Here is a 23,308-nt window from a genome sequence, read left to right as displayed (position 1 = left end):
AATGTAGAGATTATACTACAGCTGATTCTCCCATAGGAAGAATGTAAAGGCCTAGATGTGAGATTTTCTTTTACACGCCCTAATCCTTTCAAAGACATTCAGCAAACCGTTTTGGAGACTTTATCAGCGCCTGAAGTATGTTTATGCACATGCGCCCAGTCCCCATGCGTGTACATGCGGCGAGCGGCCCCCTTAAGAGCGCGCGGTCTGTCGGACGAGGTCATTCGAGTCGCAGCGGGAGCTGAAAAAGTTTTAGCCGCAGGCTAAAGGTAAAATGTAGAGTAGCCACAATTTGGCTATTCTCACAAACAACACCCCGGAGCCAACAATGGCAAACTGCCGAAAACCTAGGCCAACTGAGTTCTGAACTCCGATCTTATAGGCTACGTCGCAAAGGCGTGTCAGTCGCAGTTAGGCTGTGCCATATAACATTTGATTGAAGGCTACTGAAATTATCGCAGATCCCTTATAACGAGATCCTGCTCATCTTATAACAGGGAGAAGTAGAATTTTACAGGGAGAATATGCAGCATTTCGGAGGAACAACGCTTGTATTTCTCGCAGTTTTTGCGATGTTACCCAAAACAGACTGTATTGAGAGAACATTCTACATAGGGATACATGAAGAGACCTGGGATTATGCGCCCAGCGGCAAAAACCGCATCAACGGCAAGCCTGTGTCAGCGGACGAGTGAGTGTTTTTGTAACTTAGTTATTGTCTTAGGCCTACAGCAGATTTAGGCAAGAGGTATTTGGCAAAAATGTATAATCTACTTCTGTTCGGCATTAAGTAGACTAATATATAGCCTGATCCATTGGAGCAATTTAGTAAATGCACCTCCGTTTGGCTGAAGAGCTGCATTCAATGGTGATGGATAATGACATCCCAATTAGCAGTTCCTAGTCAGGAAGAACACGCAAGATTAGTTTAAGTGTTTATGTGAGTTTACATTTAGTGTTTATAAACAGTGAATGATAGCCTGTTTAGCCTACATTGTGCAAACTGTCCTGAATCACTTCCAATAACTTGGAAGTGCCGTTATTGCAAAACGAATATCATGCTAGACTGAATTTCTTTTTCGCATCCTTGAAATATGGAATGCTTATTTCCGTGTCTGTGTAGGCTACATATAAAGCAACGTTTATGATGTAGGTAGACCTAGCTATAAATCGATATTCATATAAGACTATCCATTACAGTAAACTTTGCTACCTTTGTTTAGTTTAACTTGTTATATTTCAATAATATAAAATTTTCAAATATCCAATGTGCATTATTTCATTGTAGGTTTGTTCGTCAGATTCCCTTTGATATTGTCTTATTCTTAGTCGTGTTATCCATGTAGTCAATGTCATGTGGATCCAGATCCAGTCAATACACATGATCATAACTGGGCTCTCAGATAGCTGTATAGCCTATTCTATAGCCATAGGCCTACTGTATAGTCTCTACTGTAAAAAAAAAAAAAAACAGTAGCCAACCAGCATAACTGTGTATGGTGAGCCACTTGTAACACTGTGTCACAGGCAAGCCTCTGTATTTCTGATGAGAGGACCACGTCGGATTGGGCGCATGTACAAGAAAGCCATTTACACAGAGTACACTGATTCATCGTACACCCAACGGCTCCCGAAACCCGACTGGCTTGGATACTTGGGTCCGGTTCTAAAAGGGGAAGTCGGTGATGTTCTCATGATACATCTGATGAACTTTGCCTCTCGATCCTACTCCATACACCCGCATGGTGTATTTTATGAGAAAGACTCAGAAGGTAAAATGCATTAGTAAAACAGTAGGCTAGTTTCATTCCTTCTCTCTGTTCCTCTCTCTGTCTCAAACATGCTAAATTCAGTAGGCCTAGCCTTGACAAACTGATCTTTGCAGAACAAATGTACTTGAAAATGTAGCAATTTTATTTGTTGCCTTTTTTGAGAGCAATTTGAAGGACTTTCATTACATTACATTAGGCCTACATTTGGCTGATGGATTTTTAACGAAAGCGACTTAGGCCTACACCATGGTTAACAGTTTAAAGTTTTTTAAACAATTCTCCCAACAATTCTAGAACAATTTAAATCTATTTAAAAGGTAGAATACAATAAGAACCAGAACACATTGAGTGCTGTGTTTATACAGTAAAGTGTTCTAGTCAGGTGTATGTTTTTTAAATATATATATTTTATTTTTATTTTAATACTTCCAAAGTTCAACCAGTGGTCAAGCCTCTTCCTGGCAGCATGCTCTGTCGTCATGTTTTTCCCCTTAAAGGATTTCGCCATCTCATCCTGTTCCGTGTTCTAGAATGTCTCTTTGTTTGGCTGTTGCGAGACACTGGAGTAGTCTTGGTGGGAGAATTCGGTCTGATATCATTGGTTCTGAAAACAACTGGCATCCTGTCAAACATAAACAAAGGACATCCAAGAACAGTGGTTTCCTTGTAGGGCCTCTTTAGGATCATCCCTGTAAGTGATAGGATGACCCCACAGGGATCCTCAGTGAAAAGTATTTGCTTTGGTGATGAGGAGGAGGTCAGACACGGTGTCAGTGAGATTCATGTTGAAATGATAAACCTTTGTTATTGTTAATAATGAATCTTATAGCCCCCAAACCCCTCATTCATTTTGAGCTATCATGTGTATATCCAACCATTTTATATCCACCCTTTTGTAGCTATTGTGTGTAACTCCAACAGATTTGTCACACAGTGATGGATTGTTTTGTTTGAGATTTTTATTTTTTAAGAGAAGTCATAGGCCTATATTTTGCTCTTGTTTGTCTTTCAGTTCCCGTCTAATCGTAAATCACATATGCTCATGCATCTGAGTAGCTCATATAATTGACTGTAATTCAGAAGCAAGCAATTAGAGATGCTCACAGGAACTATTTACCTGTTTCTTCTGAATCCCAGTGGAGAACCAGTAATCACCAATACACTTAGGTCAATTTTTCAATTTGACTAATCATCATACACAGGGCAGTTTTTTGCCATAACAGTGCTTGTGGATGCTTCATTAAGGAATAGGAAACAAACATTATATACATATATTTATATATATATATATATATATACAGTTTGATGTTGCATAGTGAAACCATAAGGACCAAACACAGTAATTTGTGGGTTCTTTACAGTATAGTTCCTTTACAATATAGATTACGGTGGTAGAGTTGAATAGCATCCAGCCTTAAAAAATAAAATAAATAAATCAATTAATTAATTCATTCATTATATATATATTATATTACCACCGTAATCTATATTGTAAAGGAACTATACTGTAAAGAACCCACAAATTACTGTGTTTGGTCCTTATGGTTTCGCTATGCAACATCAAACTGTTTGTTGACATCTAGCAGTAAAGATATATGTGTTTTGATGATGATCTGATAGTCTTATGTACCATGCTAGTCTATTTTAAACTTTACTGTGACATTAAGTAAAGGCCAGATGTGTTTTGTTAATGACATCTTGGGCCCCGCTTTATGTTGCTCAGGAGCTCTGTACCCAGACGAGACATCTGGCAGTCTGAAACGGGACGACGCTGTGCCTCCAGGAGGCAGGCACACGTATCGCTGGGTGGTGACGCCCGACTATGCCCCCATGGATGGAGATGCCAACTGCCTGACCTGGGTGTACCACTCTCACGTGGACGCCCCACGAGACATTAACTCGGGACTGATTGGCACCATCCTCACCTGCAGGACGGGTAATAATAGATTAGATTAGATTAGATTAAACTTTATTGTCATTGTGCAGAATACAAGTACAAAGACAACGAAATGCAGTTTATGTCTAACCAGAAGTGCAAAAGAGCAGAAAAGTCCAATGTGATACAAGGTATAGACAGGTGGTGCATAGACAGGACAAAAAATATAGTGTGGTGTAGACAGTAGTATACAGTTGGTTTACAGAAGGTGGTTTAGAGTAATATAAATTAAATATGAATATATGCAGTGTATATAATAATAAAACACTTAGGGGACAAGGGTAAACTTCCTTTTAACAGTTTCCCTGGTCCTTTCCTTTTGCTGGAATGGTAGATAGATAGATAGATAGATAGATAGATAGATAGATACTTTATTGATCCTCAAGGGGAAATTCAAGGGTCTCAGTAGCATACAGACATAACACACAACATGCACTTACAGCAGAAAGGGTAAACATAAGTATAAGTATAAACATATAACTAAACTCAACTGTACAATAAAGACATTAGAAGATAAGAAAGATAAGAAAACTAACAAAACTAAATACTAAATACACTATATAAGTTAAATTAAGAAAGTCCAATGTGCTTGAGGGTGATCAAGCATAAGACGCTTGTAGTGACAGGGCCGGGACTGGTGAGGTGCTAAAGGGAGTGAGTGTCATGGTGAAGATGCAAACAGTAGTCCAACCACAGTCCTTAGTTACAGTATGTGTGCCTATGTAGCAGTAAAAAAGTAGTGAAAACATTAGGCTGTGTACATTAGTAAAACAGTAGTAAGCAGTAGTGGGCAGTCAGTACTCAAAAAACATGGACATGGAGAGGGTGGAGAGGCAGACAGACTAAGCAGAGAAGTCTATCTCTCCTCTTCCCTTTAGTGAGGCATTGAACAGTTCAATGGGCCTAGGAACAAATGACTTCCTCAGCATTTCAGTTGTGCATGGCAGTGAGCGAAGTCTCCAGCTGATCAAGCTCTTTTGGTTTTTGATAGTGCTGTAGAGTGGATGACATTCATTGTCCAAGATGTTGATCAGATGGTTCTACACAGTAGCAGGGCCTACACCGCATCCTGACAGGATGGACACTAGAGACAGTCATGAGCTTGTCAACCATTTTGAGCATGTACTTTGGTCCTCAGGTACCCTTCAGCAGGTTGAGGGACTGAACCGCACAGAGCTGAGGAGAACAGATGTGGACCAGGACTTCGTCCTCTTGTTCAGCGTTGTCGACGAGAACCTCAGCTGGTACCGGGAAGACAATATCCAGACGTTCTGCTCCGACTCGGCTGGGGTGAACCCGGAGGACGTGGATTTCCAAGAGTCCAATTTAATGCATGGTGGGTGGGCCTGGAAGTGAAGCATCTTAGCTATGTATGTATGTCAATGTACAGTCTTTGGATTCAATTTATTATTTGAACTGCTAGATTAGTAAATGGATCTCTAATGTGTTCATAACATGTCTGATTATAATGCCGTTTTCTGTCCTGAATATTGGTGGCAGGCATAAATGGGTACTTGTATGGCAACCTGCCTGGCATCGACCTCTGCCTGAACAGCACGGTGTCCTGGCACCTGTTTGGCATGGGCAACGAGGTGGACATGCACTCCGTCTACTTCCATGGGCACACGGTGGTGGAGCGCGGGCATCGGACCGATGTCCTCAGCCTGTTCCCAGCCTCCTTCATCACGGCAGAAATGGTGCCCACCACCACAGGTACCTGGCTCCTTAACTGCCAGGTCAACGACCATCTGCAGGGTAAGAGGCCTGGGTCCTTCAGGTGGGGATGTTAAGGTCAAGGTTATGGTTAAGGTATTTGGCTTTTATCCATCCATAGTCACTTTCAACACATTTCAAAATGCAGAACCTGAAAAGTAACAAAAATTACATAATGCATAATACATAAGAACAATATATGTTGGTGGGAGTTGGTGAAATACTATATGTTTGCTTTTAAATATTAATGGCTAGTTCATGATCTCTATGATAAAGCATTGTTGGTTTTCTGTTAATCAATAAGATTAATATGTTTGCCTATGACAGCTTAAAGAATTACTCTGGCAAAAAATGAACCAACCCCTTTATAGTTCCAACTGCCTCTTCTTTAGGTTTATGCTGAACAAAAAGACAGTGTAGTTAATAATTAATAAAGCCGTATGATCAACATTTGACAGAATATGAACTGAACTTTCTCAGAAATGTCCCTTAGAAAGCATTGTCTCATGTTTTAAGTAAGTCATGAACGTTTTTGCAGAAGTGCGTGGGCCTGGGCCTGGATGAATCACTGAGAACATTGAGATTCTGTTTTACAGTCATTTTCTGGTTTAACGCTACAGTGTCTGTGTTGTAATGGCACAATATCTCCCCCTGGTGTTTGTGTGTTGTTCCTGCAGCTGGAATGCAGGCCCTCTTCCAGGTCAGCTCATGTGGGAACAAGACTAACTCTGAAAGTCCTGTGGTGGGTCAAGTGAGGCGGTATTTTATCGCTGCTGAGAAGGTCACGTGGAACTATGCCCCCTCAGGAATGGACATTCCTCAAAACATTTTACTCACAGAGAGTGGGAGGTAAATCCTCAAATCTAGTAACTATCTATCTATCTATCTTAATCTGGGGTCGCTGAATGTGTTTAGTTAATCTATGTATTGGTAACATTTTAATTAGTTATTTCAATTTAATGAAATAAATGAGAAGTCAGATATGGATTATTTTCTCATGTGCAGTCTTTGCTTGTTCATGTCTGTCTCTGAAAGGCAGTCTGAGGTTTTCTTTGGGAAAGGTGAGGGTCGGCTCGGCGGAGTGTATCGCAAGGCTGTGTATGTGGCGTACACTGATGACACGTTCTCCGTAAAGAGGAAGCGGACAGATGGTGAAGAACACCTCGGAATTCTCGGTACTCCTTCCTCCTCCCCATCTTCCTGTCTCCGTACCACTACATTTGTTTTCTAATGGGCTAGACACATGGTATTACCATGTTCATTTTTTAATAAAATGTCAACTGACGCTGAACAAAATCAATCATTCACACTGCAGTGCAGTACCATTGGGTTATCTGAAATGCACGTTAGTAACAGAACATCCAAGCTCTCATCAATCGTAGCTCATATTCTCGCTTACATCGCTGCTCCCGCTTCAGTAATGATGGTCCAATATCTCATCTCTTTTCCCCCATCAGGACCGGTCATTGCAGCTGAGGTCGGGGACGTCCTTGAGGTGACCTTCCTCAACCGGGCAGACAGGAACTTCAGTATCCAGCCTCACGGTCTGCAGTATGAGAAGACCTCCGAGGGAGCACAGTACCAGGATGGTTCGACAAATCACTTTCACATTTTTACACACCACATTAAGTCATTTAGTCATTTAGTCTTTCTCTCAGTTATCTTTATTGAATCCGATGTGGCACAGTTCAAATTAGCAAGCAAAGACAAACGTCCACAGTCATTTTCCAAGAGGTTTACATTTACATGCTTTTGAGTTTGCGAACACACATAGACATCATACCACGTTCTTGGTAAACAAACATGGTTAAGGCTTAAAGTTCTGATTGAACAATGTGGAATGTTTACATTAAAACTTTTCACATTTAAAAGCTTCAAAAAATGTGTTCACCTCTATTGCTCACCTCTGGGTGGCGCCAAAGCACACTGGTTGGCATCAGACCCAATTTTGAGTCTAGCTTGGGATAATTTCTTGTGCACACTTCCTGTCTCTCTTTCCCAATCATTTCCCTTTCCTGTCTTTTATAAAAGGCTATACAAGCCCCTTTTAAAACTAAAATCATGTTTGATTTCTGATCTCTGAATTTATTCATAGCTCTAGAAGTGAGCTAGGTTTTATTCAGCTTCTATTTGGACTGTTTCTCATTCATAACTGTAACTCCCCTGTGTTCTAGGCACAGTGAAACCAGGCTCTCAAGTACGTCCAGGTGAGCGCTTCACTTACAAGTGGCTGGCGAGAGATGGCCCCTCCCCGAACGACCCCCCCTGCGTCTCCTACCTGTACTTCTCCAGCAGCGATCCGGTCAGCGACACAAACTCTGGCCTCATGGGCCCTCTGAAGGTGTGCAGGAGAGGGGCCCTGGATGCCACCGCCACGCAGGCACAGGTATGTATCACCTGTGCATCAGCCTTACATCTTATTGCCACACAGTCACGTGTGTATGAGCTGTGACGGCCTGTTAGGCCTTCTGCGTATTGACTACTTGTTTTCAGGTGTGCTCAGGACTTAACGAGCTGATGAGCTGCACCTGTACACTGGAGTCCTGATAAGAGGACTGCTTCCTCTCCCCTTAGGAGGGCCATTCTTACTTTGGGTTTTGGACATGCAACACTGCACTCAGACACATTGCAAACACACAACATCCATGCATTACTGATGACTGACTTTGACCCACCTCACACTGTTTGTTTGTTATTTGGTTAGTTTGGTTAATAAATTTATATTTTAGTTAAAGATCCAACCTCTCGACTCCCTCTTTTGTTGTGGCCTTACCCCTAGGCCATAACAGAGCTAATTAATAAACACAGCTTTTGGGTTGGCGGCCTTCTTCAGGTGTTCAAAGATTATTCATTAATTGTGATTATTAGATAATTATAACAGTGTACAGTTTCTTAGTATTCTTCCGGTCTGATTTCTTTTGATTCCAACGCCAGTGTGTTAGATGTGCATGCTTTTTTCTATCAACAGTGTGTTGGATGTGTGTGCTTTTTCCATCACCAGTGTGTTGGATGTGCATGCTTTTGATTCCATCGCCAGTGTCTTGGATGTGCATGCTTTTGATTCCAGCGCAAGTGTGTTGGATGTGTGTGCTTTTGATTCCAGCGCAAGTGTGTTGGATGTGTGTGCTTTTGATTCCAGCGCAAGTGTGTTGGATGTGTGTGCTTTTGATTCCATCGCCAGTGTCTTGGATGTGCATGCTTTTGATTCCATCGCCAGTGTCTTGGATGTGCATGCATTTGATTCCAGCGCAAGTGTGTTGGATGTGTGTGCTTTTGATTCCAGCGCCAGTGTGTTGGATGTGCGTGCTTTTGATTCCAGCGCAAGTGTGTTGGATGTGCGTGCTTTTGATTCCACCGCCAGTGTGTTGGATGTGCGTGCTTTTGATTCCAGCGCCAGTAACCATTGTTACTTAACCACTAAGTGTTGCTGGATTCTTTACACCTCTCATTATGCTGGTACTGCATATGTAGACACATTGATCAATGACAACATTCTGTGGACAGACTAAAGTATTAATAAATAGTATGAATACGTCTTAAGGCCTCCTTATTTTCTAAGAAAGCAGTTTTGCTTACATTACATAAGTGCCAAATGAAATATTTATAATGCAATAATCCACTGTTTTCATACCTTTTAGAGTGGGGCAACTAGAGAGTTCTTCCTTCTCTTTACTGTCATGGATGAGAACCTAAGCTGGTACCTGGAGGACAACATAAGAGCTTACGGGACGATTGAATCTGATCCAGACAACGAGGACTTTCAGGAGAGCAATAAAATGCATGGTAGTATTCATCTCCTCTGTTGCATCAGATCCCTCGCCTGCTGTGTGTAGAATGTAGCTGTCTCAGCATGTTAAAATACAGCTCATAGCAGCATGTTTGGGCAATACTGAAAGTCAACCTTTTGGCCCACGTATTTAAACTGCAAGACAAGACAGTTTCAAAAATGCTGTGAGGGTAGACTAACAAACCTGGACATTGCATCTACTTTTAGTTGATGATTTTATAAGGTTACTATTGTGCAGTGTGTATCTGGTATGTATGTGTGTATGTATGACTTTAAGTTGGTGAGTTATACATGCTTTCTCACTGAATAATGAATGGCTTATTTATGATTCTTTACTGGGTTTATACATTACCATTTGCATGTACTGGTACTTATTATTTAGTGGATAAGTCACTGGTGTTGTGTTTTTTATTTTCTAATTGAGGGGTGAACGGCTTCATGTACGGGAACCTTCCTGGCCTGGACTTGTGTCAGGGGGACCGGGTGACGTGGCACCTCCTGGGGCTGGGTACAGAGGGGGATATGCACGGCGTCCACTTCCAGGGCAACACCTTCCAGCTAATGGGCACCACAAGGGACACACTCAGTGTCTTTCCACACACCACCGCCACTGTGTCCATGCAGCCAGATAGCACAGGTGAGCTGCAATATATGTAAGGGACAATGTATAGAACGCCGGTCATCATTGACAAAATCAGTCCCAACAGGGCGAAGGGACTTATTTTCCCAATAATGACCGGCATTCTATACATTATCCCGCTTATTAAACGGCTACGGTCTGAAATATCTGCTAATTTCTTTAGCAGAGAGAATTCCGGTGTGATATTGACCTAAAGTGTGTTGAAACATGATACCGAGTGTGAACGTATGTCTCATAGCTCACCTCGGCTTGTCCCCTGCACTCAGAAATCTGGTGCTAGTTAGCCAATGCTAACAACAGTTTTTCGTTGCGGTGCCTCGGGCATCGGCCTAGCCATGCAAATAAATCACTGTTTTACACCATTTAGGATGTTCAAAGTAGCTCCATACTTCATTGGTAGACTTCCGAGGGCCTTGACATTTAAAACGAGACATGGAGAACTTTGAAAAAGCACTGGTAGTTTATTTACAAGACGATTTATACAGACAGTACCTTAAGGAATTTTACCGTTCAACGCCATCTTGAATTTAGTCACGATAGGTCGCGCGACGAGTACGAACGAACAGGTATGATAAGAGATCAGATTCCAAAAATAATTCAGTGGAAATGCATGGATTCAGTTGCTTCCAGTAGCAGCAACAAGAATCCATGCATTTCCACGGAATTATTTTTGGAATCTTGGAATCACACCGGAATTCTCCTTTAATGATTAATTAACTAGACTCTTGTATGGGCAGTAAACATTAAATGGACGCACCAAATGCAATTTCAATACATTTATTGAAAAAGTGTGTCTAGGGAATATGATGGGGCTTCTGGTTGTAGGTGTAAAGATGTAACTACTGACAATGATGGAGTAAAGTTTGGAAGGATGGATGTGAGAGCATGGAAAAGAGAAAAGCGTGTGTGCAAATAAGAGGATGTTAGTTAGAGTGTCTGGATGTGTGTGGATGTGGCGAGTGAAAGTCTCTGTGCGTGTGAGTGCAAGATTCAGTGTCCACGAGAGTCAGAGGGCGAAGTGAGGCTGATCTTCAGGCTTTTATAGCCCACGCCCACTCCAGGTACAATCAGTCCTGCAGTCTCAACCCTGCAGTCTCCCCACAGTCAATGCACGGGCCTCTACTGTACATAGACAGCAGCGGGAACAGAGGGTCGTCACACTATATCTCTGTGCGTTGCCCTGCAGGTGTGTTTGAGTTGAGCTGCAGGGTGACTGACCACTACGTGGGAGGCATGAGGCAGCAGTACCAGGTGCGCTGGTGCGACAGACAGGTGAGCGGCGCTCTGACAGTCCCCACCCCGCTCCGCCCTGTGGTCCAGTATTTCATCAGCGCGGAGGAAGTGGAGTGGGATTACGCCCCCGACCGCACCTGGGAGCTGCAGCTGCACAACACCACCAATCCGGCCGACAGGTAGGAACTGAACAGGTGGGAAACTGTCGTCCTCAGTTTGGAACTGAACTGGTAGGACACCACAATCAACAGGTAGGAACTTAATAGGTGGGAAACTGTCGTCCTCAGTTTGGAACTGAACTGGTAGGACACCACAATCAACAGTAGGAACTAAACAGGTAGGACACCACAATCAACAGGTAGGAACTAAACAGGTAGGACACCGCAATCAACAGGTAGGACCTGTAAAGGCTGAACACTGCAGTCCACTGGTAGGAACTGAACAGGGGGTACACTGTAGTTCACAAGTAGGTAGGAACTGAACAGGTAAAAGAGTGACAATTACAGTACAAGCATAGATAGAGATGTATATAGATTGGTGCATTTATAGACAGACAGACAGACAGACAGACAGATAGATAAATAGAGGGGGAAGTAAAAGCAAGAGATGTCAATGTCAGTGTCACATATTGTAATACCTTATAATGCTGTTTGTCTTTGTTGCTATTGTAGGGTTTCTAGCCCTTGTTTAGTTTATGTATTTGCTTGTATTTAATCTACAGCCCTGCAAATGTCTTTTTGGGAAGAGGAGAGAACCAGATCGGCTCCAGGTACAAGAAGGTGGTGTACAGGGAGTACGCTGATGCCACCTTCACAAGAGTCAAGCCGCGGCTACCTGAGGAGGAACACCTGGGGATCTTAGGTGACTGGCCTCACCTGTCCAATATATACTTATACTCATTATAGTTATATACTATATACTCACTCATATATACTCATTCATTTGGCTGATGCTTCTACAGTCATTTCCCTTGTATTAAATATAAAACAAAACCATGTATTAACTGCACCTGTGTATTGCAGTGCTCAATTAATCAGAATCAGATCGTGCTTTAATCTTTAAGAAAAATTAAGAAAAGTAATGTATTCCCATGTATAGCCCACCCAGCCCTGTGTATTAACCTCATAGCTGAATACATCGCAAAATCAATGTATAAACCTTGGTTAATAGATAGTGAAATGGATTGTGTGTGCGTGTGTGCAGGTCCTATAATCAGAGCGGAAGTAGGAGAACAGATCTTGATCACTTTTAAGAACCTGGCTAGCCGACCTTACAACATATATGCCCATGGGGTGGGCACTGTACAACAAACACCTGTCCAGCCAGGTAGGTGAATTACAAAGAAGTAAGTGGCTGATACCTGTTCTTCATTTCTGAGCATAACTGAATGCATCTGACTGATGTTTTCCAAGGTGAGAGGAGAAATATCCAATGGAATGTTCTGAAAAGGTCTGGACCAGGAAAGTCTGATCCCAACTGCATCTCGTATGCGTACTATTCAAGTGTTGACTTTGTGAAGGTAAAGTAAAACATATTAATCTTTAAACATTCTCTTTTCTGACTGTAAAAAAGTACAGATAATGAAAACAACTTGGACTTTGTATTTATTTGACTAAAAACAAGGGCTTTGAACCAGAATTTTTTTCCCAATTGGTTCGTTCCGAACAGAAACAGTATTTTAACGTTTCCGGTTTGCCAAAGAACGAAAAAAATAACGGTATTAACCGGTTAACATTATTTTAGATAAACGATTCTATTCCAGAATATAACATTTTTGAACGTATCTGGTTTCGTTTCTGTTCCTAGCAAAAGTTTCTGGTTTTTGTTTTTGTTCCGTGAACCGGTTCAAAGCCTTGCTAAAAACAAGAATTGTTGTTATCCATGGTGCGTAGCATGAGGGGCCTTTTGCCTGTCAGAAAATGAAACGGCCCTTTTTGCAGCTGTTATTTATGAAGTCATTGCATGATCATTCCATTCATTCATTCAATCATTCATTCATTCATTCATTTATTCATTCATTCATTCATTTAATCCATCATCGCTTCCTCACTGGCTGGCTCTCTCTCTCACTCACTCACTTATTCATTCACTCATCCATTCTTTCTTTCATCCATCCATCCTTTCTTTCTGTCTTTCTTTTATCCATCCATTCTTTTTTTCTTTCTTTCATCCATCCATCCATTCTTTCATCCATTCTTTCTTTTTTTCATCCATCCTTTCACCCCCTCTCCTCTGCGGCAGGACACAGTGAGTGGGTTGATTGGGCCTCTGGTGATCTGCAGGAGGGGAGTGCTGACCCCTGGCCGTCGCAAGAGGGATGTTGCGCGCGAGTTCGCCCTCCTCTTCCTGGTGTTTGATGAGAATCAGTCCTGGTACCTGGAGGAAAACATTCAGACGTATCTGGGCAAGACAGAGGTCCCTGCTGACGATGTCTTTGAGGAGAGCAACATGATGCATGGTTAGCAGGACAGTTAGCGCCTCATTAATGAAGATGGACTTATAGTGTGTGTGTGTGTCTTTCTGAGTTATGACCATGTGCTTACCAGAAGGGGATTGCCCATTTGTTGATAGCATCACTGGACCATCGTGGATCTGTCTTGGCTGTTGATTTGCAACCATGATACCATGATGAACCCATGATGTCAGTGTGTGTGTGTGTGTGTGTGTGTGTGTGTGTGTGTGTGTGTGTGTGTGTGTGTGAGAAAGGTACCACCCTGCCCACTGAGATAGCCAATCAATACTCTAGTGCCACCACTACCACTGCTGGTACTATCACTTTGGGGAAAAGAATCATAAGCATACTGCTCTTCACCATCATTTTAATCAAAATCATCTCTATCTCTCTCATTTTGTTCCTGTTCTGTTTAATGGCAGGGATCAATGGTAAACTGTACGGTAACCTGCGTGGCATTTCCATGGTGAAGGGGGAGAGGGTGCAGTGGTATCTCATGGGGATGGGCAACGAGGTGGACATCCACACCGTCCACTTCCATGCAGAGACCTTCACTTACAAGGTTCCTTTAATAATTTACATGAATTCATTTAGCACACGGTTTTATCCAAAGCGACTTACATATGACAATTTTATTACAAGGGCCATTCTCCCCAGAGCAACTTGGGGTTTAAGTGCCTTGCTCAAGGGCAGAACGATGGAAGCCCACAACTTTTCAGACTACTGCATGTTAGTCGAGCCTTAGCCACTTCGCTACCACCGCATCTACAGGCCTACAAATGACATTTCTAAAAAGACCCTCTCTTTGAAGGGATTGCTTGTTTAAAAAACTGCACTCTATGCTTTTGAATTTAAACTCAACCTTATGTTAGTAGTCAACCCAAAAAGGTGCAAGGTGGAAGAGGAGTTATGCTCTCTGCTGCTTCTCAGCCTTTATGCGTTATGCTGGGTTATACTCTCGACATTATTTTAGTTATTTTTGGTGAACTGTCCCTTTAAATTCTTGAAAGGTCACTTCTGTGCTGAACCCAACAGCCACTTAAACATTTTTAAGAGAAACATTACATTTGTAATTGTTCAGTAAACACTTACAAAATTGACTAAAGTGGTTGATTCCTGCCCACACAATGGAATGGATGACCAGACCTCATGGATTAGGCATTTGCATAATGACCCTCTCTCTCTCTCTCTGTCCCTGATGCTGTTGTTAACAGATGGCGCAGTCCCATCGCGCTGATGTGTATGACCTGTTCCCGGGGACCTTCCAGGCCGTGGAGATGGTAGCGGGGAACCCTGGCACTTGGCTCCTGCACTGCCATGTAGCAGACCATATCCACGCTGGCATGGAAACCACATTCACAATAAGAAAAAGCGCAGGTAGCATTCCACAGCCACACTCTGCTGTCCACATTCACAATAAGAGAAATGAGTTGCTGTTAAAATACCTACTAGCGCCGGGAATCAAAATACTTAAACACTGGCATATGTAACATGTTAAAAAAATATTGTAGTTTGAGGGGGAAGGCATAAAATGTATTCAAGCATTTGAGAACACATTGGATAAACTTGAAAGCTAGCTCCAAAGATTAGGCTACTTGCAATTGCCTTTCTCCATGACCTGGCAGTTCCAAGACAAGCCATTTTAACATTTAAAGTTATGGCAAGCCATCTGCAATTAGAATTATGCCTAGAAGCAATGGAACTACAGATATTGATAATAAACTAAATATATAGTTCAATTTCATGTTCAAATTTGTCTTATCAATCAAAAAAGCAATTAATGCTTACGACCATTGGTTTGGGCATATTATTGTAAAAACACAGTACTGGTTCAGACACCATTTTAAAAGTATTGTATACCCAAACGATACCCAACCCTAACTCTCTCACGCCCACCCCCTCACTTGATGTGATTAGCATAGTCTTTCTTATGGTCATTAAAGCTTCATTTGTAAGGCAGAGAGGAAATAGTGACACTGACCCCAGTTTACAATTTACAGGAGCTGTTTAGGGTTGCAAAACTTGCTGATAGCTGTGTTAATCTTTAAGAACAATCAGATGAGTTCAGAGTTAACCTTGTGTCCTTTATGTGTTCCTGCTTTTCTTAGGAGGGAATACAAACGGTAAGAAACCCATTAAGATGTTTTTTTTTTTGCATTTCATTACTGCTGAATCCTTCTTTAATAGTCTTTTTTAGTTTTTATTTGATTATGTCTTATGTTGCTGGAGGACTTGCAGAATAAGAATATCATTGTACTGAAATTATCTTTAGTACACATGACAATAAAGTTGAAAGTTGAAGTTGAGAATAATTGGATCTGAGTAGTTTCTATTCAGTCAGATGACTGACATGACTTAAGAAATTGAAATAAATATTTTATCTGAGATAAAAGAGATACAAATATACATATACAAAATAAGACTTTATTTTTTGTGTAAAATATTCTCCCACAGATGCTCCAGCTTTGAGGGAGAACTGGCGTCTCCTGACCTCCCTCTCAGTCTTCCTCATGCTGTGGCTTCATCTTTCTCTTTGGTGTTGATGGATCTTCCTCATCAGTAGTAGTTTCAGACCGACCATAAGTTTGTGCATTTTCATGAGCTGTAATTCACATTTGTAAGTGAACCTAGTAAGAATGTAGGTATGCTTTTTTTCTACTGTGTATACAAAAATGTGTAAGCTGTAAAATGAGATATTGAACAGAAGTTGTCTATATTTAAAATTATATTAAAAAAATCATGTGTGAGATAATTTAGCAAGAATATATACATATTTTTATAGTCTTCAATCGAGAATTATGATGTGTGCGCTTTAAATTAAGTGTTAACGTTTTTTGTTATTATTTTGTGATGAATGCCCCTGGATGCCTTAAGACTGTAATGTTTCTGTCTACGAATTATCCATTGCACTATAAAATGAGCCATAGGTTGTTTGTATGGATAAATACAGTGTGTGGTGTATTTCTTATTTTTGCTTTGAAGAATAATAGTTAAGAGTCAATCCATGTCAGGGCAGCAGTTTTCAGATTTTATTATGTTCTTACATAATTGCAAAAGGGTTCTCAACTGTTGTAGAAAGAAATGGCTGATCTTTAATGCAATATCTACATTGTCCATTATCAGCAACCATTAATCCAATGTTCCAAAGGCACATTCTGTTTACTAATCTGATATAATTTTATCAGATTAGTGAAGGTTAATTAGTATCACGGTTAACTGAGAAAACATTGAAGGAGAACCCTCAATTATATAAGCACATAATGTAATCTGAAAACTGCTGCCCTAAAAAAACAATGCAACTGATCTCAGCTGGTATTCTGTCTATAATGGAGTGGAATGGAAATTTCTAAGTGACCCCAAACTTTTCACCGGTAGTGTATTAGCCACATAATCATTTACATACATAATGGACCATGTGCCACAAGGTGTCGCTAAGAAGTCTTAACATTTGAATGGACAATCACCATTAACCATCTGGAAGCGCAGTACAATGAAGTGCAGCAAACCGCGATAGGTTCACGACAGAACTTTGTTTTTCAGTGAAATTTGTGCGTGGAAAATGGCAAACAGTTTGACAGTTAGCCTGTTGTGTAACTGTGTCAGTAGACTAGCCTACTTTGGTTTTTTTTCACGCTCTTTGATGTAGTCTACTGTCGTGTGTAGAGGTTCAGTGGCCACTAGACATGTTATTCGTACAGTCTGTGCTGCTGTGACATAATCTGTTCTTTCTATAAAGGATTAAAATGTTACTCTAACGACATAACTTAAATTCCCCAGGGATGTTTTGGTGTGGGACATCTTTTTACTTTTTCAAACTAAACACTAGGAGGTATAAGATGCATTACACTTCGGCTGATTAACTGTTCCCCTTTGTTTTCGACGATAAGTGTTGTTTTCCGTGTGTGAACCCCTGATCGATAAGTAGGCCTAAGCTGTTTACACGAACTGATTGGTCAACCAATAAGCCTATTGATCACATTCCCCACGTCATCATATCATATATTGGCACTACAGTTGGATGCCTCTCATTAATTACACAAGCAGACGCCAGATTACAGTTTTTCTCGATCGTTTTGATACCTGTGTCAACTCTGAAATCACACTCTCAAAACAGTTAACACCCGTGTCTGAACAAAAGCACTCTGGACAAAATGACACATTTTGCTTGCAAAAGGCTGTTACTCTCTCAAAACACTTTAAACATGCAGCAAAAGCAAATCTTGCCTTCAAACACTACAACTTGTTGCCAATTAAAAAACACTCTTTAATCAATCATTACACACGGGACAACAAAATGCAAAATCTAGTTTTCAAAATGAGCATTTTTGCTATGTCTGTTCCATTACTTTCTTATTTTTCTGGTAGGCCTATCAGAAAAAAACTGTGAAAAGACAAAATGTACTGAATAAAAAAATAATTTATTCATTCCTCCCAAGATGTAACTGCCATTGACATGTAAGACATACAGTAAATACCTAGCAAGATACAGTAAATTTCATTGAACTACAACTTGTAATTTTTCATCGAAATAGACCTACAGTAAACACCTTTTGTACTGTTTTCTCCACCAAATAGACAATACAGTACTTTGTCTAAATGTGCATTAGATCCATACTTGCAAATACCAACACAGAACAGACATCTCTTATGTATAATGAATGATTGCTGATTGAAGAATTGTGCAAAGGAGTTTCACACAGGTGTATCAGAGATTCAGACTTATGCAAGGAATCTATACCACCTGTGAAAAGATGTTTTCCTCATGGGAAAACCAATAGAGTTTCTGCTGTGCAAAGAAAGTAGTCATGAAGACCAAGTGGGTTCTAGTTTACTTAAGCAGGTAAAAGCAATCGAGAAAAACTGTAACACACTATTACCTTAGGACTTCCATGAAGGTTAAAGTGATTTTCTCATTAGTGACCCGTTGACTGTAGGCCTATCATTTACATTCAGCACTCGGGTAAGGAAGGAGACAGACTAGGAGACATACAGATAGATCTACACTAGGAGACAGACTCAGAAGGAGACAAACAGATAGACCTATACTAACCAATCGTATCTTGACATTATGTCACCATGACATCCTGTCTGCTACTCATCAGCTGGCGTGAATAAAAAGTGTTTTACAGTAGGCCTAATAGCCTGCAATTTAAGTTGCAACTGATCATTGAAATGTTGAAAATTGTAAACGTTTTTTCTCTTACAATTTTCTCATTCGAATTAAATGACACACAAATGTGGGTGAGAGGCAAAGTTTTGAACTTGTTTTGTTTTTCTTCAGTGTCTACACCACTTCATGAGCCACTGTCCGGCATCTGTCGTCCCCACAGCAACCAGTCAGTACCAGTAGAGAACGCCTCTCTCTCGGTCACTGTGAGATAGGCTACAGGAATGTTGCCGGGCTGTTTCTGATCCTTGATTTAATAACGACTAAAGTTGTTTATTTCACCTTATCTGTGCTTTTGCAATTTCGTGATTCAACTGGGCGCGGATGCGCGCTCGGATACATGGCATAAACCTGCAGACCATCTCTGGGTACTTTAATAAAAAAAAATCTGCTTTGGTACTTTACTAAACAGCAGGGGTTTTCTGAGGGAAATATGACTAGAGATTTTCAGTACTGACTTACTAGTCTAATGCATAGCTTAACCATTCTTTATACTTTTATTTTTGTAATAGTCCTACCCCTAGTCTGGCCTAGCATATTGATAGGACAACCTCCTGTCTTCATCAGTGAAGTTCGCGACCTAAGACCAATAACTTTAACTATATGCCGGTCGGAATCCACAAGTAGCTCGGCTGATCAATTAGATCTGTATCCAGACATGGGTCTGCACAGTTTCCTTCAACTCTGCTTGGAATGCAGTCTGTCCCTCGTGCTCAGAGAAATAACGTGACTACAACACCAGGCGAAAACTGCCATGGCACATCATCACTCTCCCTCAATGTTTAACCTGTGTGACAAGGCATCACTGAATGGGCGTGGTTTGGTCTGTGGCACTTCCGAGGAGCCATCGAGGCCCAGTTGCCGGTCCCTTAAATAGGCTCTAGAGCACTAAGGGAAACTCTCAGTCGGTGAGATCCTGGACACAGCAGTGCACTCTGAGTTTCATCCTCCAGGTAAGACACTATCACCGATGAGATACTAACAAATAGGTTTCTCAAGACATTATCCGATTTGAAGTGTAACAGGTTATTGTCTTCTGTATGTCTACTTTACAATGTTGCATCGTGAGAGAGGCTATGGGTCAAGTTATCTGAATTGATATATGATGCTATTTTACTGCATAGAGAAGAAAATAATAATATTCATTGGTGATGGTTCTAGTCATCCCTGTATACATACGCACGTAGGACATTGAACTATTGAACTGGAAAGTTCCAAACAAGTTTTGAAATGATTAGAGTATTTTCTGCGACTCTTCATATTTGCCTCCTAACATTTCCATGCGTCACCTTTAAATGGATGATTTTTTTTATCAGACAGTTATTCTGTTCAAATTTCGATTACATCAGTATAGGTCGAAATGGAGGTTTATAAAGATCCACTTAAAATAAATGTGACCTATTGATGTGCATTTATTTGTGGTCAGAACGACCTCTTCATGGTAATGCGCCTGTTGGCCACACAAAGGCTAGGTTGCAATTATCTTGAAGACATCTGGAAATAAACGAATCCTGTGGAGATAATGCAAGTTCAAGTGTTACATTGAGAATCACAGTTATCATGATCGTTATAATCAGTGCGTAATTAGCCCTCGCCAGGTCTTGCCCATGTTTCCACTGCCAACTTAAGTAAAAATCTGTATTCTCCCTTTTGTCTTATTTTACAGCTGCTGTTCATACAGTAGTCTAACAAACACCAACCGACTTCCAGCGGTACCAACGCCCGTCGTCCTCTCTCCTGCTCTGGTCCTTTCTTCTCTGCGCCACCATGGCTCCGACCCTAAGCACAGCCTTTGCGCGCCGCTGGTGGATGGCCGTGACCGCCATCATCGAGAACCTGCTCTTCTCCGCCGTGCTTCTCGGCTGGGGGTCTCTGCTAATCATGCTCAAGTCTGAGGGCTTCTACTCCTACATGTGCAACGATCCTGGTAAGTGCCATCCACGTCTATAAGAACAAAACATGCATCCAAGGTCATACCTACACAGGCAGAGGCCCATATCTAGAAACACACTGAAAATGATTCACATCAATATAATTAAATTGTTTTCTTACAAATTATGACCAATAGTGCACAGACACCTCTTTGTGGTGAGCGAAATAGACCCCAGTTCATTGTCCAGTTAATTAGTTATATTAGTCATGTATGTCCAGTGGCTACTTTGCGATTTTTATCTCAAAGTGTTGCCCTTGGCTTCCAAAGCATGTCAGGAATGCCTTGTCCTTTGGACCTGACAACTGTATTTATGTGATGTAAGCTCAGGCTCCCAGAGGGAAGCGACACAAATGAGCCCATTGTGTGCTTGTTCTTCTTCTAAAAGGGATGGGGTACTCTGCGTGGCACTACGGTCCACTGCCAAACCAAGTCTTGGCCTCGTTGTAGACCTGGAGGTGTTTAGAAAGTGCCTGTTATGAGGGCACGCTCCTGTATCTTTATGTAAAACATAAAGGTAGCCTGTTTTGCAGTGTCCAGAAAGGCAGAATAGAATAGACTGAATAGAAATGGAATTCCCTCACAGCTTTGATAAAATGTCTTGGCACTGATTCATCTGTTGTCAATATTGACCAGAGTTTATTGGGTTCATGTAAAGGGGGCAGACAGTAGGTGCCTACATCGGCTGGCCACTGCACCTACCTAGTCTAGGCTAAAGTGAGGAATGTGCTGAGGTCTTGTGGTGGGGTTTTGCTCTGATAGTTATTTAAACGTTAAAGGTGTCTTTCTCAGTGTGCATGTCCAGTCAATAGTGTGTTGTTGACCCAAATTGGTCCTAGATGTGGGCCTGATTTTTTGAGTCGAAAACAAAAAATGCCATACATAGCATGTTTTCTTGTTTTCTTGTTTTCATGTGTGTCATGTTGTTTTTCACGGTTTTGGCTGTGCGTAGACAAAAAAGGGCATATCTGCGGGTCAATATCAGGGACATGATGAAGTTTCATTCCATTGCGATAGCAGACATTCTCCCACCACTGCCAACAAAAAAACACCAGACAAGATAAAATCAAAGATTTTATTGGGGAACATCACTGGCTTTAAAGTCCAAAGATAAACCTGGAACTACAGACAGTAAAGGGTTTGTGGTAGTGTGTATGTGTGTGTGTGTGTGTCCTTTCACATGCTGTGGGAATAGGTGACATTATTTAGTTCATTAAATATAGTATACAGGTATGTGACCTGATCACATGGCAGTAATTGTGGCTCTGACAGAATCACCTCAGAGGTTTAAAGAACTGAAAACAGTTTTGTTTTACCCCCCAAAACACCAAGCCCTTTATCAAGAGACTAGTATTTGTAAATATCCTAATGTATTTGAATGGAAAATCTACCCCATTTCCTGACTCTATTTGTGCCAATATCTCAATCTGATAGGTGTTTTCTTTCATCTACCAAGGGTTCGTCTATCCAGTGTTCAGCTTAATTTGTTGCTGTGTGATGTCTTTAGAAGACATTTTATCATCTGTCAGTTAATATCACTGGCTAACAATAAATACACACTTTAAGTACCGTCGTAAGAGAACCCTGAACCCTTTGAATCTATCAAATCCCTGCAGTCTACCAAGGAGGGCAGGTCTTATTTTTGTGGGTGGTCTAAAAATCCGTTTTGGCTGGCTCTTTGTTGTCGAGCCATTTCAAGCCAAGTCAAGTCAAGTCGGCTTTTATTGTCAATTTCTTTACATGCACTGGTCATACAAAGAATTGAAATTTCGTTTCTTACTTTCCCATGCAGACATAGACATACTATAGACATAGCCATAGACAATAAACATTAAATTAAAGTGCAAGACTGAAATATAGAACATGTATGTATCAAAATAGAAATATAGGACATATATATATATAAAAAATAGAGGTAGTTGTGTTGTATATTTATATAGTCTTAACAGTTACATGAAGTTTACACTTGTGCTTGTGTGACCTGTATATTTACATTGATATGCAGTATGCAGTAATTTCAAGTATATCAGGCTTGATGTGAAGCAGCAACACGTTAGGCTGCGCAGTCACAGTGCAGTTCCACAGGGCGGTGTTGGGGGGGGGGGTTAGGGTAGACAGGATCCTAGTTTCCTAGGTTCCTGGCTGACTGGCTGGCGGGTGGGGGGGGGCTGTCAGTGATGGGAGAGTGGGTAAAGTGTTCAGCATCCTGATTGCTTGGTGGATGAAGCTACTTGCCAGTCTGGTGGTGCGGGAGCGGAGGCTCCTGTACCGCTTTCCAGAGGGCAGGAGGCTGAACAGTTCGTGTGCAGGGTGGGTTGTATCCTTGACAATCATTAGTGCTTTGCGGGTGAGGCGGGTGGTGTAAATGTCGTTTTATTTGATTACGTAATGTGGAGAACTCTCTTGGGTTAGATTTGATGTGTCATCTTTTCGAGTTGTGCTCAGCATATTTCCCCCTGCAGCTCGTAGGCTGTTATCTCCCAGGGAGTGCCTGAACGTTGATAGTGCCATGTGTCTGCTAAGCTGTTTCTAATCAGCCATTGCGGGTAAGCCGCAATGTTGACACATTGATGTAATTTACCCCCCCCACACACACACACACACTACTCTTCTCCACCACAGTGCTGCACTGCTGACCAGGGGAACCATACGGACCCAGATCTCAAGCGGATCTGGCC

The 23,308-nt window shown here is 41.4% G+C and overlaps 2 protein-coding genes across 2 annotated transcripts in view; both read left to right on the top strand.

Moving 5' to 3' along the window:
• Positions 1-215: 215 nt before the first annotated feature.
• LOC121709418 (ferroxidase HEPHL1-like) lies at positions 216-16,478 on the top strand. The gene is made up of 20 exons (XM_042092747.1): positions 216-691; positions 1,528-1,772; positions 3,496-3,708; positions 4,847-5,044; positions 5,209-5,463; positions 6,099-6,270; positions 6,457-6,596; positions 6,879-7,010; positions 7,596-7,807; positions 9,060-9,204; positions 9,633-9,845; positions 11,035-11,260; positions 11,803-11,942; positions 12,285-12,407; positions 12,494-12,600; positions 13,323-13,539; positions 13,956-14,095; positions 14,748-14,910; positions 15,642-15,656; positions 15,988-16,478. Exons 1-20 carry the CDS (start codon positions 525-527, stop codon positions 16,074-16,076), a joined length of 3,312 nt encoding a protein of 1,103 aa, XP_041948681.1. The 5' UTR covers positions 216-524; the 3' UTR covers positions 16,077-16,478.
• Positions 16,479-19,568: 3,090 nt separating this feature from the next.
• The window catches only part of slc43a2b (solute carrier family 43 member 2b), a 15,258-nt gene continuing 11,518 nt past the window's right edge, over positions 19,569-23,308 (top strand). The window contains exons 1-2 of the mRNA XM_042093079.1: positions 19,569-19,653; positions 20,367-20,627. Coding sequence (XP_041949013.1) covers positions 20,468-20,627 — 160 coding nt within the window. The 5' untranslated portion in view covers positions 19,569-19,653; positions 20,367-20,467. The remainder of the gene's footprint in view (positions 19,654-20,366; positions 20,628-23,308) is intronic.

The sequence above is a fragment of the Alosa sapidissima genome, chromosome 5 (genome assembly GCF_018492685.1).
Source record: "Alosa sapidissima isolate fAloSap1 chromosome 5, fAloSap1.pri, whole genome shotgun sequence".
Lineage (NCBI taxonomy): Eukaryota > Metazoa > Chordata > Actinopteri > Clupeiformes > Clupeidae > Alosa > Alosa sapidissima.
The sequence above is the reverse complement of the archived record's forward strand: the minus strand, read 5'-3'. Positions and strand labels throughout refer to the sequence as shown.

Excerpts from the sequence above, each read along its gene's own strand:
- LOC121709418 (XM_042092747.1), top strand. The coding sequence starts at position 525 with ATGCAGCATTTCGGAGGAACAACGCTTGTATTTCTCGCAGTTTTTGCG. Across the intron at positions 6,271-6,456 it reads TTACTCACAGAGAGTGGGAG|GCAGTCTGAGGTTTTCTTTG; the intron begins GTAAATCCTCAA and ends TGTCTCTGAAAG. Across the intron at positions 9,205-9,632 it reads GGAGAGCAATAAAATGCATG|GGGTGAACGGCTTCATGTAC; the intron begins GTAGTATTCATC and ends TTTCTAATTGAG.